The 16723-nt window shown below is 45.7% G+C and overlaps 2 protein-coding genes across 4 annotated transcripts in view; one reads left to right on the top strand and one right to left on the bottom strand.

Moving 5' to 3' along the window:
* NBEA (neurobeachin) overlaps nt 1-16723 on the bottom strand; it is a 357769-nt gene that overhangs the window by 131852 nt on the left and 209194 nt on the right. For all 3 annotated transcript variants that reach the window (XM_079973311.1, XM_079973312.1, XM_079973310.1), the window contains one exon: nt 15418-15554. In XM_079973311.1, the coding sequence (XP_079829437.1) occupies nt 15418-15554 (137 nt within the window). The remainder of the gene's footprint in view (nt 1-15417; nt 15555-16723) is intronic.
* Nucleotides 9552-14959, top strand: MAB21L1 (mab-21 like 1). Its single transcript, XM_079972344.1, has one exon. The coding sequence runs from the start codon at nt 11866-11868 to the stop codon at nt 12943-12945; it is 1080 nt and encodes a 359-aa protein (XP_079828470.1). The 5' UTR covers nt 9552-11865; the 3' UTR covers nt 12946-14959.

Raw genomic sequence — 16723 nt, 5'->3', positions numbered from 1 at the left:
CTACCAACAGATGAGGCATGGAGATGCATGTGAAGATGGACTTCACCCTATAGAGAAGAACAGTGGGGGAGAACTGCATTAAGTAGAAAAGCTGGAAAAACCTTTCGCTGCTGCTGGTGTGTGTGCGTGGTTGTGTGTACATGTACTCCAGCCTGCTGTTTGACAGGCATCATGAGACAACATACAGATAAAATGAGTGCTTCCTTTAAAAAGTACCCACTAACCCCCTCCCTCCAAAATCAATCCTAATTAAGGCTAGTACAGTGATGAGGTACAGACTGCACAAGCTGTTTTCAGTACATCTCTCAAGAAAAGCAGCTGGTGTAGAAGAACTTAAAACGTTAGTGAGACAAACCTCCCTTTGTAACAAGCACATTGACTGTTCCTCAACAAGATTGGTTATATGTACCATTCTAGCTTTCATAATGCATTCTGTGCTTGCCTGGAAAAGGGGTTAGGCGGATAAGTCTGTAGTTTTCTTGTTTTTAAAATAAAATAAAATAAAAATAATATCTTGACCACTTTCAAGTCTTTTAACGAGAAGCCAGATTTGCATACACATGTAAGTTCAGGTATTTCACATCCAAGTTTTTTCGAGAATGTATGGGTAAATGTTATTCAGCTTTTAATTTTGTTAGTTAGCTTTAAGTGCAACCTCTATTTGACGTGGTTCTTCTGATGTACTACTAGAATAAAAGATGCAGCAAGGGGTTTCCCTTTGACATCTTCCGTAGTAAATTTTTAAGATTTATCTACACTTAAATATTTGGAGAGAAAGAAAAAGGCACAAAGAAGAACTACAAGGAAGATCATGAAATAAGCTGTATGTGATTGAAAATGAAAAGTGAAAGCGGGCGGTGAGGCCTATGAAAATGTATCCCACAATAAACCTGTTAGTCTTCAAGGTGCCTGGGGACACTCTGTTGTTTTGCTGCAATAGGGCAACACAGCTACTGCTGAAAGTTACAGACCACAGAGACACTGAGAGTGAGTTTTACCAGCACAAAGCAAGCAGCAGAAAGCAGCAAAGAAAGAACTGCAAATGGAGACAGGATGCATGGCTGTCCACCAGTTATATAGCAATGACATTTAGGAATGGATACCATATTTTATAGACCGTTGAAGAGCACGGCTCAAAAAGGAAAAAGCAGCAAATCCTAGGTGCTAGCTTCAGCTTTTTGCAAGCCAACAGCAGTTATTTACCTTCTACCCTAAGCCAATATTTCAGATTTTTATTTTATGATGCCCAGGTAAGCAGTTGCCTCCAGTCCTCTTGACACACTGAAGTACAATGTGGACAGTTGCTTCATCCAGTCAGTAAAAGAAGAAAGGCAGGAAAATGACATTCCATCAGGACTAACCCTACCACTAGGCAGAAAAATGTGGATGCCATGGAGGGGGTTGGGGACAGATGTAGCAAGGTGTTGGCTGAAAGAGCTTTGCCTGTCCTGCAACCTCTAAGCATTTTCCTCAAATTTCATGTTGTTTTGATTTTATTAGTTGTTGGTCTTAATACTGCGTTGCTTTTATGTTCACCGCCCGATAGACTTCTGAATAAAGGTGTGGTTCAGACATTTTCTGAACTGCCTTGGGATGCAGTGGAAGACATTGGCAGATGGACAATGTTGAGGTTAAGATTCAGTTGTCAGTGCAGCTGCAAATTGTGGAACACAGGTTGGGGGAGCACCATCTTGTGCTTTGTCTCAGGCAGCTCAGTGACTTGGGCCACCCTGAATTCCACATTTTTAATCACAGCTTAATCTGCTTTAAAGTGTAGTTTGGGGAAAAACTTGCATGAGTGTTGACTTTTTGGATAATCTGTCATGGCTTCATCCGGAATTAGAATATTTAAAGAATGTGTTCCAGAGGAGATGCATTTCATATCACTCATCAAAATAATTTCTCCAGCAGTCATTAATGGGGACATTTAGAGACATTCCTCACACTGGCAAAGGAAGCATTACTGAAAGCACTGCTGCCTTGTATATTTTAAAACAGTCATTAGGGTTGCTATTGAATACTCACTTATCTGGGAGTATGTCTCACTGAACTCATGGGGATTACTTCTGAGTAAATGCATGTAAAATTATACAGTGGTACCTCGAGTTAAGTACTTAATTCGTTCCGGAGGTCCGTACTTAACCTAAAACTGTTCTTAACCTGAAGCACCATGTTAGCTAATGGGGTCTCCTGCAGCTGCCACGCCGCCGGAGCACGATTTCTGTTCTCATCCTGAAGCAAAGTTCTTAACCTGAAGCACTATTTCTGGGTTAGCGGAGTCTGTAACCCGAAGCGTATGTAACCCGAGGTACCACTGTATCACAGTTAGAGAGTTATAACCATTGAAGCTCAGCAAGACTCATTTCCAAGTAAAGATGTACAAGATCATTTATTTTGGAGAATCATAGGACAGTGGAAATTCTGCTTTAAGTGCTCCCGCCTCCCACAAAGAGTAGATAGTCCACTACTGAGACTTTGCATATTAGAGAGAGAGAGGTTTACTATGGGGCTGCAGTTTATATTGTTGCTGTGTCTCGAGAGTCAACGGAGTGCACCTCCAGGAGTGAAGTCAAACCGCTGTGTTAGCAGCACCGAAGTGACCTTCCTGGGGAGCAAACCTGGGCAGTGTGCACGGAGGTCCTGGGCTGCCCAGACAACAAAACACCCCTCTAGGCCTTGCTGATGTGGTCCAAAGGAAAGCAGAGCAATACCTTTTGCACCAGCTTAGCTGCAGGAGTTGCTGGAAGGAGGCACACAAAGCACCATTCAACTATCTTAGGTACAAGTACCCCACTATAGATTTGTGTAGGGTTTACTCCTTAGCCCTTTCTTCTCCTGAATATATCCCCCAAAGCAGTACAGGTTTAGAACTAGAGTTTTCCTTCTCTTAGATGGGCTATCTTCCAAGGTGGACAAGCCCTATCTGGACCTCACTTCCCTCAACAGAATGTGCATAAACTGTCTTATTGAACCCACTACTGGTCTCATCTGTTCAGTCTGCTGGAGCCTGTCTTCACATGCAGGGAAAGTCCCTAACTCACTGAGGGGTTGGAAGCCAGTTGGAAGTCACTCCTGGGGTGTGGCTGCTATCACATGCTGAGAGCTTCTAGGAGCCATAGGTGAGAGTTGAGTGCAGCATGGGGACCAAAGATGGACAAACTATGCTAGAAGGATCACCAAGGGTACTGCCCCTCCCCTAGCACCCCACAAACCCCAGTTAAGACTGGTGCTTGCTACTTATTTTAACTGGGCTTTTTTGTTCAGGTCTGCCATTGTTGTTTCTATATTGTGTTGCTTTAATATTATTCTAAGCTACTTCAAGTGGACTATAACTTAAAATACATTTGTTAGTCTACCATTAGGCTTCAAATATGAAAAATTGATTTGCAAAATAGTTTCCAAATTTCAACTAAAGAATTATTAGATCATGGTATATAGAAGTCACTAAAATAAAGCTGCTGTGTTACTATTGTTATTGGCCTTTTTTTGGCATAAGAGTGTGTTACTATTCATTCCTGCCAACTCTATGGTTCCACCATGCAGTGTGGTCCATACACAGCTGTGTTGCCATGACATTTCCCCTTTCTAATGCCAGTTCAACCAAAACCTCTCCATCTAAAAACATATCAAATACCATAATGTCCATAAGTCATACAATGGCCTGTGCTGTTGCAACTACTGAGAAAAGATGCAACAATGCCAAATTTGGAAAAAAAACTAGTGCCACAGGCTAACAATGGCTGAGCATATATGGTTGATACATCTTCATCAGTTGCAGCAGTAACAAGGATTTTCTACCAGCCTCTGGACCTTGGCTTAATTGAATCCAGATATTTCTTTGGTTTCTCAGGATAAGTGGCTTCTTGTTAATGGCTATAAGGAGTAGGAGTATAGTATGGAGGTGACTGGTGGTGGAGTGCTTTTGAATTTGCCTTGAACTATCCACTAAATTCCGGGACGCAGGTGGCGCTGTGGGTTAAAGCCTCAGCGCCTAGGACTTGCCAATCAAAAGGTCGGCGGTTCGAATCCCTGCGGCGGGGTGCGCTCCCGCTGCTCGGTCCCAGCGCCTGCCAACCTAGCAGTTCGAAAGCACCTCCGGGTGCAAGTAGATAAATAGGGACCGCTTACCAGTGGGAAGGTAAACAGCGTTTCCGTGTGCGGCTCTGGCTCGCCAGATGCAGCTTTGTCACGCTGGCCACGTGACCCGGAAGTGTCTCCGGACAGCGCTGGCCCCTGGCCTCTTGAGTGAGATGGGCGCACAACCCCAGAGTCTGTCAAGACTGGCCCGTACGGGCAGGGGTACCTTTACCTTTACCTATCCACTAAATTCACGACACTTCTAAAAATCAGGTGTACAGCAATTTGTTGCCTTGCAGATTCTCAGTACCTAGGAATTTCACAGCTTAAATCAATGTATTTTTTAAAGTTCAAAATCACAGCATAAAAGTTTGAAAATACTGTGTTGCAAAATCCGGTTCTAACTGCAGACTTTTAACTCCAGAAACACAGATGCTGTGTGACTCTAGGCACTACTTCCAGAAACACTGGTTTCAGCCCAGTGTAATGCATGCCTAACAGTGGCCTATTAAAACTCATGCTCAGCTTCATACCTACAATGATTCATTTACAACTTCTGCCTCCGAATACTTGTGGCAGATTCCATGTGACTAAAAGAAAAGCTATGTATTTTTCTCACACTGGTTTCTACCTAGTATCATGCATAATAGTGGCCTTAGATATGAAAAATAGATCTCAAAACAGCCCTTACTTGGGAGGCGAATTAAACTAAAATCAGTAGGACGCTTCCAAGTAAATGTCCTTAAGGTGAGGTAAAAATCCATTTAAGCACGAGTACTTCACAATAATTAAGGCAGCTTGTGTGCATCGTGCTAACCATCCGAATAACATCTGATAGTATATGAATGTGTTTTAATCTTTTGTACATTTTTACTTATGTCTGCTTCTAGAAATTCAGTTCCCTCTTACAAACGATGCCTTTCTGGTCATCCTGTTCACTCTGTTAAACAATACATTTTAGAAATCTTGTTTATAGGAAAGATTACTTTAAGCTTTCAAAGCTGTTTATCCAACACATGCTGCTTCATTTTCAAGGTCAGTATTGAATATTTTAGTCACTTAATCACATACAACATGAAACAGTAATGAAAGTTCTGTTGGTTGACCCACTGCAGATGCAGTAGATTAAAGGGAGCTAATCCCCTCTGATTCCATGGACCATTCTGGGTTCAGGAAAAAAAGAGCATTCCCAAAGTAGGATTCTTAAAACGTCACTGTTGGACTGCTTTAACTGAAATCAGGCATGCTGAGAATGTCTGCTTTTGATGCAGTTGATAAATAAATAAACCAAACACGGCAGTGCATTTCCCCATATTATCCTGCCTGCTATTTACTTGCCAGCACTATACAACCTGTTGTTGCAAAGAAGAAAGTGTGCTTGTCTTAAACATTCTTCTAACAACACTGAATGGTTTATTTAAAACATAAAAGAGAGATCTTAGTGGTTGTTCTCAAGTCTCCAGAAGAACAGAATGTAGTATAAATACCATTTTGGAAATTTACGGAGATACTTTGGCTTATTTTTGGCACAGCGCCATAACTAATCTGTGAGAAACATTATTTGGATATTACCCACTATGCCTGAGCTCTGTAAGTGACATAAGACTCTGTGTGATACACAGTACTCATATGCGATTTTTGCTTGTACTGTTTTAATTCTTTCTTCCCAAGAATCATAGCACTAAATTATATATATGGGGAAAGCAGTTAGGATAGTGCTTTGGCAGAGGAGAGGGAATGAAAAAACTGCATTTCAAAGAGACAGGAGAAGAGGCTTGAGCAGCCCATGGCAGCTATCAAACACAGATTATAAAATTCCTACATGCTGTGATGGATTATCTGGGACATGGGAAACAGGAAAACAGACAACAACCATCCCTAAACTTCATTACAATACTGGGTTTGGGGTCCAATTTGTGGGGGCACTTCTCAGTCAGAATGCAAAGGAGGCAGGCAGAGAATTAGAAACCTGTATCAACTTAACCGCAAACAGAGTCACTGTGGAAATAACCCTGTTCACCTTTTTCTCCAAAAGCCGAATGACACTGCTGAAATATTTGTAATACATTCGCAATGTTTTGGAGAAAGGAAGTAATGGGGGGAGGGAAAAGAGCAGAGAACATAATTCTTTCTAGACCAGCCGTGGAACACTCCCATCACCCTCAGCCAACATGGCCAATGGAATGATGGGAGCTGTAGTTCAGCAAAATCAGGAATAGAGAATATATGTGTAAAAAAAGCTCTGGGACTGTAACTGTGTCAAGTACTAATGGTATGGCCACAGTCGTAATTTTTGCATGAGTCGTACCCTGTGAAATTTCTCTCTAAGCAACTGTAAATAAATAAACTTATGCACAAGTCCTTTGTAATATAATAATGCATTCTATCTGCAGATAAAGTATTTAATAATTATAAACATGAAAAAGCATTATGGACATTACTCTGATTACCCTTTTAATAGTATGTTTCCCCACTCTTAGTTTGAAAGAGTCATAACAAAAGAAATACAAAAACTCAAAGTCACCATAAATTAAACTGGAAGAAAATACACCTTTATTTTTTTCCCAATGACAATAAAAGTGAATCTGCTACAAAGATGTATGCTTCATTTCTCTAGTGGAAAAAAGAAATTTATTTTGGCTTGCAGGATGATGTGTAATGAAATGGGTGGGGGTGGAGAACTGTTAGAATATCAGATACATTAAATGAGCCTTCAAACCCACTCCAACAACAGGGATAAATAATTCAATAAAACCCACTTCATATTCTGTTTCCCTAGTGCAATACACAGATATTAAAAAACAAGACTTTAAACTTATGAACAGTGGTGTGAAGAATCACAACTACACAAAGAGAATTCAATGTGGCATAAATAGAAGAGCTTGTGCATTCAAAGCAACCAACATGTTTTCTCTAGCTGGAAAGCCAATATTCGTAAAATTAAAAATGAAGTTGCTAATTAACAAATTATGTTTGCTGAACACAAAATCAGTCTAGGCACACTTCTTTTCCAACTGAGATAAGACTTTTTGAATAATACTGCAACAATATTGCACAAAATATTTTATGTGAAAGTATGGGAGCGGGAGTTCCCAGCAGAGTCTTTAAAAGTGAGCAAGACTGTGCAACAGGAACAACAACAGCAGAATTTGAAGAAAGTCACTCCTCAGACTTTCCTACACCTTTAATTCCTTACACAATTATCAATCCTAATTTCCACTTGGTTATTTTCATCTTGCTCTGCTGATAGAAGTCCTTATCGCTAAGACCAAACTTGATTCAGTTGATAGGTGGATGTAATGAAAACAGAAAACTGACTATTTTAAATATAGGAGCATATGTAAAGTGTGCTAACCACCTTCAAACAAGCATCTTAATTTATATTTGTTCATCTAATGTGAGACTTCTGTATGACTATGAAGTGTAAAAGTCTTTGTTAACATTCAGTCCAATTCATCACAAAGAGAAGCACAGGGATTCATTCAGTTTAGTTGCATTTGGATTCAGTGCAATTAAAATTGGCATAAATCCTGGAAGGACTAAATTTTTAAAATAAAATTAAAGTTCACATTGAATTTTGTATCTAGGCTAGTTTTAAACACCCTTACTACAAGTGGATGTGAAAAACTTCCAAACACCTTTAAAAAAAATGCCTTACAAAATGTTTGAAAATTGGAATTAATTTTAATCTAGTATGCTAAATTCTATAACATCATTGTTATGTTACACAACTTTTCTCAGTGCCTACGTGTTTTTTGTATGCAACAACAAATTCAATATTTTTAATATAATAATAATATAATCCCTAAATGTTATCCTTCTATATTTATTAGATTAAGTTTACAGTTCAAATAAATCAAAATATCTGGACCAACTGCATCAGTTACTGAATTAATTTTAAAGAATCAAAACTTTTAACACTATGTGAAAAGCAGCTTGATCTATAAATTTATAAAGGAATATTTATTCTAGTGAAACTGGAGTTCAATCATTGCCTACAACAGAACCTACTCTGCCAAGTACACAAGCTTGCAGTTTTAGTCTCCAATTCCATACATAGTTACCAAGTAGTAAGTTCCACTGAATTAATTATATTTTACATACAAAGTAGACATGCACCGATCACAATATGAGGTGTAGCAACATTTTGCTAATGCAGGCTTATAAATTGCTGTAATTATTTTATATTTAATGACAATATTCTGCAAGAAACATTAACAACTTTGTGGTGTAACAGATAATTCAACCCATTTATAGCTCAATCCTAACCAATGTAAGGAATTTGAAAGGGAGTTGATTCTAACCTTCACCTTATCATTATGGAAACAAGCTAAATATAAGTCTAAAGACTTCACTGTGTGTGTCATCTCAGCAGCTAGAAGAGCATAGAGGAACCACTTCAGGAGAGTGCTTTGTTGTGAAGATTTTCAGTTATCACAGAGGAGTTTTGTTGCACCTCCACTGAGAACCGAATTTCAATTTATTACTATGTGTTTTCCCCTGTACTAAGCGGTTCAGTAGATCACTGCACAGTTCCAGCTAAATTTCTGTATTTGGACAACACAGCCTGTTCGCTACTAATACAGTACTGTTAAAAAGAAATGCAGGGACTGTGCTCCGGGGCCGGGCTCCCGGTTCAGAGGAGCAAAGTCGAGATGCTTGCCAGACTCTCCTTGCGCAGGACTCTGGTCCCTTCTCCCACCGACCCCAAACACCCTCGGGATGAAGGAGATAAAATGTGAGAGCGCCACGCTAGTGCCTTTCCCCTTCGCAAGCTCAAGCCTTAGCCTCTTAGAGGCGAGAGGGCGAAGGGAAATAGCAGGACGGGGTGCAGACGGGTCTCTTCTCTGCGGGAAAGAGATTTGCTTGCGCAGCGTCTCTCCTGGCGCCCCTCCACCTGTTGTTGGGCTGCTCGGCCCCAACCTATCCGCTCGCCCACGATCCTTCCTTGCCCCACGCACATTTCTGAAGCTAAGCTCAGGCAAGGCCACGCTGGTGAGCTGCTGTCTGGAAGCGTCTCGACGCCGTTTGCAATCCCTGCCCAGACAGAAAACGGCCGCGCAGAAAATGCGCGGCCCGCCAGATCCTCATCCTTGTCCACAGGAGGGTGCGCTACCGCTGCCTCCCCGCGCCCTGGGCGGCGGCTCCAGTTTCTCCTCCTTTCGCCTCTATCTAATTCAACGACCTAACACGCCCGGAGAAGTGCAAAGTGAAGGCAACCCAAACAGATCGCTAGACGCAAAGGTGATCTGAAGGGCCAAGCAGCCACAATAGGATCCTAAAGGGACCAGGTTGCTGCAATGCCCAACACGCGACTTGTCGATGGACTTGCTTGGAAGCAAATGCCTTTAGGGCCGGGCGATAAGGAAGTTCACCATTATCTGGAAGTAGGTCTAATCAATGCAGCGAAATAATAATAATAATAATAATAATAATAATAATAATAATAATAATAATAGACACCCGAGGAACGAATTCTGCAAGAGTGCAGGAGGATAAGGTTGCAATCCTATTCCGTTCCTTGGCAGTAAACCCGACTGAACTCAGTTGGCCTTACTTAAGTAGACATGCATTAGATTTAAGGGAGCAACTGATAAACAAAGGGGCTTAAATTCAGGGCAAATCAAGCGCGCCTGATTTCTACTGAAATCCATGGGGTTTAGGCACCAGCCTAAGGCTCTAAAATTCTATATTCATTTACTTGAGAGTATGTCCCATTGAACTCAGTGGGACTTAATTACGAGTAGACGTATATAGGCTTGAGCAGCAAATATTTTTTTAAACACCCATCAGTCTAGTTTTACGCTTATTAATTGATTTTAATGGATATTTCTGAGCAACATCTTTAGGATGCAGGCTTAAATCCCATTGATTTCGAATTAACTAAAGCGCGCTTAACTTTCCCTAGACAGCACCCAATTAATTTTAACATTAAGATGCTCCTAGATGCTTTTGGAAGCCGTTCAAGGGAGAGGGGAAGGTGGAGCTGCTCCAGGGCTCCCCTCCCAGTTCCGAACTGTGTTGCTTCTTGGAACAAGAGAGCAGGCGGCAAACCAGAAGGTTTGGCCGGCTATGCGCAACCAACAGCATTGCTTGGAGGCGCTGGATGGGATAGTGGCTCATAACTAGAGCTACCCTAAACCTGGACTGTCCAAATGGGACAGAAAAGCTGCCTGCCAGCTTGACCGCGATTTCTCCCGCTCCTCCTCTGTCCCGCGTTCCCATTACAATCCACCCAGACTGCAAATACAGTCCACACGGGGGTGAGGTGGGGTGCAGAAACCTGCCCACTTCAGACCATTAAGAGTTGCCATTTACTTTGCCACAATGTTGCTGCTAATGACAGCGGAGGCGGCTGGGCACCTTTGCGACACGTGCGGTACACAAAGGCGGCAACAAGGCAACTAACTCATTGCTCGCCAGGGCTGCGCGTCTTCGGAAACTCAATCCGGAAAACTGTCAAGCCCGCCAGCGACTGGTCGCTTCCTTCAGCTGCTACCAATCTAAAGAGCCAGGTAAAAAACGCGTCTCCATTTGCATCCAATCGATTGAGACCCGTCAGCTCGCCTTTTGTGCTATTTAATTGGGGAGGAAGAAGAAAGAGGAGGCGGGTGCTGCTCCTGGTACATATTTCCCCTCTATCGTACAACCGGTGACTTTCTAACACTAGGCTAGCCCGGTTGACAAGCGGAGAACTTCCCAGCTGTTTCCAACGTCTATCAGGCAGCGCCAGTTGAAGCCAAGTTTTCGCATGTGATGTCTCCGCTTCCTTTTCCCCGGAGCGAAGCGCCTCTCCAGTTCGCCGGGAGAAGGGTGCCGGGTTCCTGGCACCTGCGGTCCCCTTTGCGCCACGAGCAGGCTCCGGAGGACGCCTGGCGAGAAGAGTGGCAAGCAGTCCTTTCCCCAACCGCCGTAGCCGCCTTCCGCCTCCTCGCCTGCCCAATGGGTCGCTGGCCTGGCTGGTCCCTTTCTGCCACCAGCCCCCTACCTTGAGTTTGTGCGTTTCTCTGTCTCCCCGAGAGGGATTAATTAACCAGGCTGGAGCTGGAAGAGGCTGCCGTGACGAGCCCAGTGGCGATTGGCCGCCCGCCTGCCTGGCCCTGCCTTTATAATTTCCACGCGAGTGCATCTGGGCTCTTATACAAACCAACAGCCAGCTTCTCCTGACATATACACACACTCAGAGACAGGGAGACACACACACACAGAGAGGGGGCGAGAGAGAAAGAGAAACACCCAGAAATCCGCCCCCCCCATCTGACTACCAACATTGCGCGCAGACACACACACACACACACTCACACCCCGTGGTGACTCCAGGAGAAAAATAAATGCCTGCTCCGATGTGTTATTATTTTGACTGGTGGGAGCCTGGCTGCAACTGGGCGCAAACTTTGCTTCCCTTTTTTTAACTGCAGCTCTTCCATGCTTTCCTCTGCTCCCTGAAGGATCGTTTCCAACAAAAAACCCAGGGGTTTGTGTGCCTGTGCGTGTTTGGGAAAGACTCGGAGATCTGTCCGGGGCAGAAGGGTCCACCTTCAGCCTGCAAGGAGAGAGAAAGAGAGCCTGCGAGCGAGCCTCGGAGCTGAGGAGGAGCCGAGCAGCAAAAAGAGCAGCGGCGGCGGCGGCGGCGGCGGCGAGAGCAGCGCCTTTGGGCGGCCTGGGGCTCCGCTTCCCCGCGCCGGGCGTCCGGATTCCCGTCTGAAGTTGGCTCCCGCCTTAGCAGCCGCATTGGATCCCAGCGCCTACTGCGAGACTCCGGTCTACAACCCGGATCTCTGTCCCAACATGATCGCGGCGCAGGCCAAGCTGGTGTACCACCTCAACAAATACTACAACGAGAAGTGCCAGGCGCGCAAGGCGGCCATCGCCAAGACCATCCGCGAGGTGTGCAAGGTGGTGTCGGACGTGCTGAAGGAGGTGGAGGTGCAGGAGCCGCGCTTCATCAGCTCCCTCAACGAGATGGACAACCGCTACGAGGGCCTGGAGGTCATCTCGCCCACCGAGTTCGAGGTGGTGCTCTACCTCAACCAGATGGGCGTCTTCAACTTCGTCGACGACGGCTCGCTGCCCGGCTGCGCCGTGCTCAAGCTGAGCGACGGGCGCAAGCGGAGCATGTCGCTCTGGGTGGAGTTCATCACGGCCTCGGGCTACCTGTCGGCGCGCAAGATCCGCTCGCGCTTCCAGACGCTGGTGGCGCAGGCCGTGGACAAGTGCAGCTACCGCGACGTGGTGAAGATGGTGGCGGACACCAGCGAGGTCAAGCTGCGCATCCGCGACCGCTACGTGGTGCAGATCACGCCCGCCTTCAAGTGCACGGGCATCTGGCCGCGCAGCGCGGCGCACTGGCCGCTGCCGCACATCCCCTGGCCGGGGCCCAACCGCGTGGCCGAGGTGAAGGCCGAGGGCTTCAACCTGCTCTCCAAGGAGTGCCACTCGCTGGCCGGCAAGCAGAGCTCGGCCGAGAGCGACGCCTGGGTGCTGCAGTTCGCCGAGGCCGAGAACCGGCTGCAGATGGGCGGCTGCCGCAAGAAATGCCTCTCCATCCTCAAGACGCTGCGCGATCGCCACCTCGAGCTGCCCGGCCAGCCGCTCAACAACTACCACATGAAGACTCTGGTGTCGTACGAGTGCGAGAAGCATCCCCGCGAGTCGGACTGGGACGAGTCGTGCCTGGGCGACCGGCTCAACGGCATCTTGCTGCAGCTCATCTCGTGCCTGCAGTGCAGGCGCTGCCCGCACTACTTCTTGCCCAACTTAGACCTCTTCCAGGGCAAGCCGCACTCGGCCCTCGAAAACGCGGCCAAACAAACGTGGCGGCTGGCCAGGGAGATCCTCACCAACCCCAAAAGTTTGGAGAAACTTTAGAGGGCCAGCCAGCGGCGGCCCGACGCTATTCTTCTCTCCCCCGCGAAAAGAAAAGAAAAAACTGCCTTTCTCTTCGGAGGATTCTGCTGGGTTTTACGGGGCAAACGTCGCCCTGCCTTCGGGGAAGAGGCTGCCCGCCTGCGCGCACACGCACACCAAGGCAACTGCAAGTATTATGACTCTTGCCGGTATCCCGGTTTTAAAAGCCTGCCCGGAAAACAAAACAAAACGAAACCGTGTATGATTATCACCAGGGGAAATGCAATATTGGCTGCCGTTTTTAGCCTGATTGTGACCACTCCGCCTAGAAACCAGACCAATGGATTATAACGAGGCCGGGATTTTTGTGCGAGTAAGAGAGAATCTGAAGATGCCACCCAAATAACCACAACCGTTAGATAGGAAAAGAAACAAAACAAACCACAACTGTTCCAACTCTTCCCCTGTACATTTTTTAAAAAAATTTGTATGGAATATTGTGATCTCACATTGTCTTTGAAATTGTGGGTGTTAGTGTTTTGTGATTTGGTGAAAAGAAGTTAAATTGCCATTTTGGATACTTCAGGACATTTTCTGCTCAAGAAGATACCGCTTAAAAAAAGGTAGATTTTATCATGGTACTTTTGTTACTTGTCTTTTGAAGTGTCTAAGCTAAAAAAAAAAGTTTACATTTTTTTTGTTTCAAATATATTGCTTGTTCTATTTCTACCATTCCATAAATATACTTGAAATGTTATTTAAATATATTCAGAAGAAATTTGGATTTTGCTTATATAATTGTGAATATTGGAATTATATATTGGAAAAATGCACTTGAAATACACTGGATAATTACTTTTTGTGATTTAAATTTCTGTTGCTGATTTTATTTAATTACAAGCTAATAAATAAAAGTAAAATAAATATGCTTAAGAGTTTCAGTGCTGGATTCCATCTGGGTTTGTGCAAGCCCTCAGTCTGCTACATTCTCTCTTTTTGGGGGGCCGGGAGGGGCGGTGTAAAGCGGGTCTGAAGCCCTTGACGGCCTGTTAAAAGTAGCATAATTTAAAATGAAGATAAAAATCGGTGTAGCCTACCCTAAAAAAATGGGGTCCTGAAGGCCATCGACATCGGTCACACTCTGGTGTGTGGCAATTAAGCGAGTAACATTTTTACAACCCTCAGGAAATAAATCTACTTCTCAAAAGATTTAGTGGGCCAGGCTAACGCGGCTGTCCGGTTTTGAACCAAGCTGAAGGCACGCATTACCCAAGTGAGCCTAGTTTGTAACAAAATTAACAGCACTTGGAGAGAAGGGAGGGGGAAACTGCAACGTTCAGAGATTTGCGGGGGTCAAGCCAACAATCGGCAGGTAAAGCATGTTGCTACCTTTGCCCTAAACATCACCAGCCTGGCCATAAAGCCGCCGCCAGTTGTGTTTGGGGAAATCGAGCGCCGGCCTCTCCGGAGGCCCCGCCGGAGCAAAGGAGCCGCCTCCGCCAGAAGCCCCGTCCTGCCCTTGCCGAGAGCGCAGCAGGCAGTTCCTTCCTGATGCAAACCGTGATTCAGCCAAAGGGCAAATATGCCGGCAAGCATTGAGGGGGTGCAACAATGTGCTCAAGATCTGCCCAGGTGATACTGTTTCAAACTTCAGCTGCGCTCTGCCCGCGCTTGGATGCGCTGCAGCAAAACCGTTAGACTCGCCATGTTACCCAACTCCATGTTTTGTTTTGTTTTGCTTTGCTTTGCTTGCGTGTGTGTTTTAAAACCCGGAAGACACTTTTAATTCTTCCTGTCAAGGTTGGCAGGCGGGCAACAGACGGATGGCCTCGACATTGAGGCCACAATAGTGTGTATTTACACAAGGCTACGAAAGTGAAATTAAAATAACAATATCACTATAGATCCGGAGAGAAGGAAAACGACATGGACGTGAACTTTTGAATTCTGTAACAAGGCAAATCTCCGCTCTATCTCCTTGCTCCAGGGGTCTTCGGGAGAGATTCTGTCTTTGCGCACCCCAACCTTGCTAGTTCCTACAGGCCCGGGCTGTGCAATTGCTGCTCCGCGCGCCCCTGCAACGCGCACCCGCGCAGAGGCGGAAGCTCCAGTCCCTGGGGACTGCGTCGAAGGCAGACGGAGAGGGAGCGCGCCTCCTTCTCTGCCGCGGGTGCCCGAGGAAAGAGGCTGGAGTGCGGGCCCGCCATTACCTCGAGGGATTTCCGAGCAATTGGCTTAACTGCTAAATCTGCCCACGTTCATACAAAGGCCTTCGGGGGGAAGTGCGGGGGGGGGGGATTTGTTAAAAAGCGAGCGCGGGAGTAAGAGCGGATTTTACATCATTAACGCGCTGCGCTCTTAAATAAAACAGCCACGGAGTCAGACGAAGGGGGGCGCTTCCAGGCACTTGGGAGCATTCCTCAATTCATGGTTATGGGAAACCTCCCCCTCCTCCCCCCAACCCCAACCCCCCAACTTGGGTCCTGTACTCACTTTAGGGTCGATCTTCTTGAAGGCCGGGTCTTCCTCGTCTACCTCGAAGTAGATCTCGGTGGTGGTGATGGAGAGGGTGCCCTTGGCCACTACCACCGGCGCGATGAGCTGGGCCGGCGTGCTGAGGACCACGGGGCCTGCAAGACAAGACGGAGCGGCGTGAGGAGGCTGCGAAAGAGAGGCCGGCTGCTTTGCCCGACGACAGCAGAGCCGAGCGAGGAAGCCGTCGGACTCAGGCGAAGGATGCCTACGGAGCGCTGCCGGGACACCTAGGCTTCAGGAAGCGGGACGCTGTGTATGCCTGAACCTCAAAGCATGGTCAAGGGAACAGCAGGCCACTTTATAGGTCTTTCAAACTAAACAACACCCAAGAACTAGGTTGTGTTTAGGAAGATTGATTTGAGAATACTAGCGGGGTTCGGGTGGGGGGATCACAGCCCGCTGATGAAAATAGCCCCTCTCTTCCTATCTCGAAGCCCGATCCCATAAAGGTCGAGTGCAGGTCCCACTCAGTTCAGTAAATTCACCGGTTTGCACGTGTGTATGAAGAGCAGCCTAAGACGGGCAGCGAATATTTAGAAAAGCAGTGTCACGGAATAAAAATCAGAGGGGCTTCCAATAAAATACATTTAGAGTTACGCTTCCTGTATCTAGTCATAAAATTACAATACAAATTATGCACCACACATATCGAATATGTTTTACTTCTTTTTTATTATTCTGGACGTTAGGCAATGCAGTGTTTTCTACATCATAAAACTATCTGCGAGACATCAGATGCCAGACGAGGGCTCTCTGTGTGAAGAAAATGTGTATGTGTGTGTAAAATAAAGTGCAGCCTTTATTGTGAAACAAACAGTTGTTATAAAGAAAACGATTTGTCTCCGCAAAGACGCCAGAAACAATCTCTCTCCCTCTGAAATTTATTGAAATGTTAATGCTGAGAGCATAATTACTTCAAAACAAAAATATTCAGAGTTATTCTAACTTGCTTACACGCATGTATATTCTACAGAATTCATCGGGATTTAGTCCCAAGTAAATGTGCACAGAATCGTAGCTCAAACCTGCAAGAAAACCCCGAAATTATTTGGGCATTTCTAGTACTGTGCAACGCAATCCTCTGGAGGTTTCCTCGGGAGGCGGATCCGGCTGTATTCGGCGAGTCAGGCTGCCTAGTTAGGGTCCTGGCGACGGCAACCTTAGAGCCAAGCGCCATGGGGCTCCTCAGAGCAGGAGGACCAGTAATAGGAACCAGGCATCTGATGGTCTGACAAGCTTATGCCATAATAAATGTGTTAACATT

Source organism: Podarcis cretensis (genome assembly GCF_951804945.1).
Source record: "Podarcis cretensis genome assembly, chromosome: 4".
Classification (NCBI taxonomy): domain Eukaryota; kingdom Metazoa; phylum Chordata; class Lepidosauria; order Squamata; family Lacertidae; genus Podarcis; species Podarcis cretensis.
This window is presented reverse-complemented; position numbering and strand designations above follow the sequence as displayed.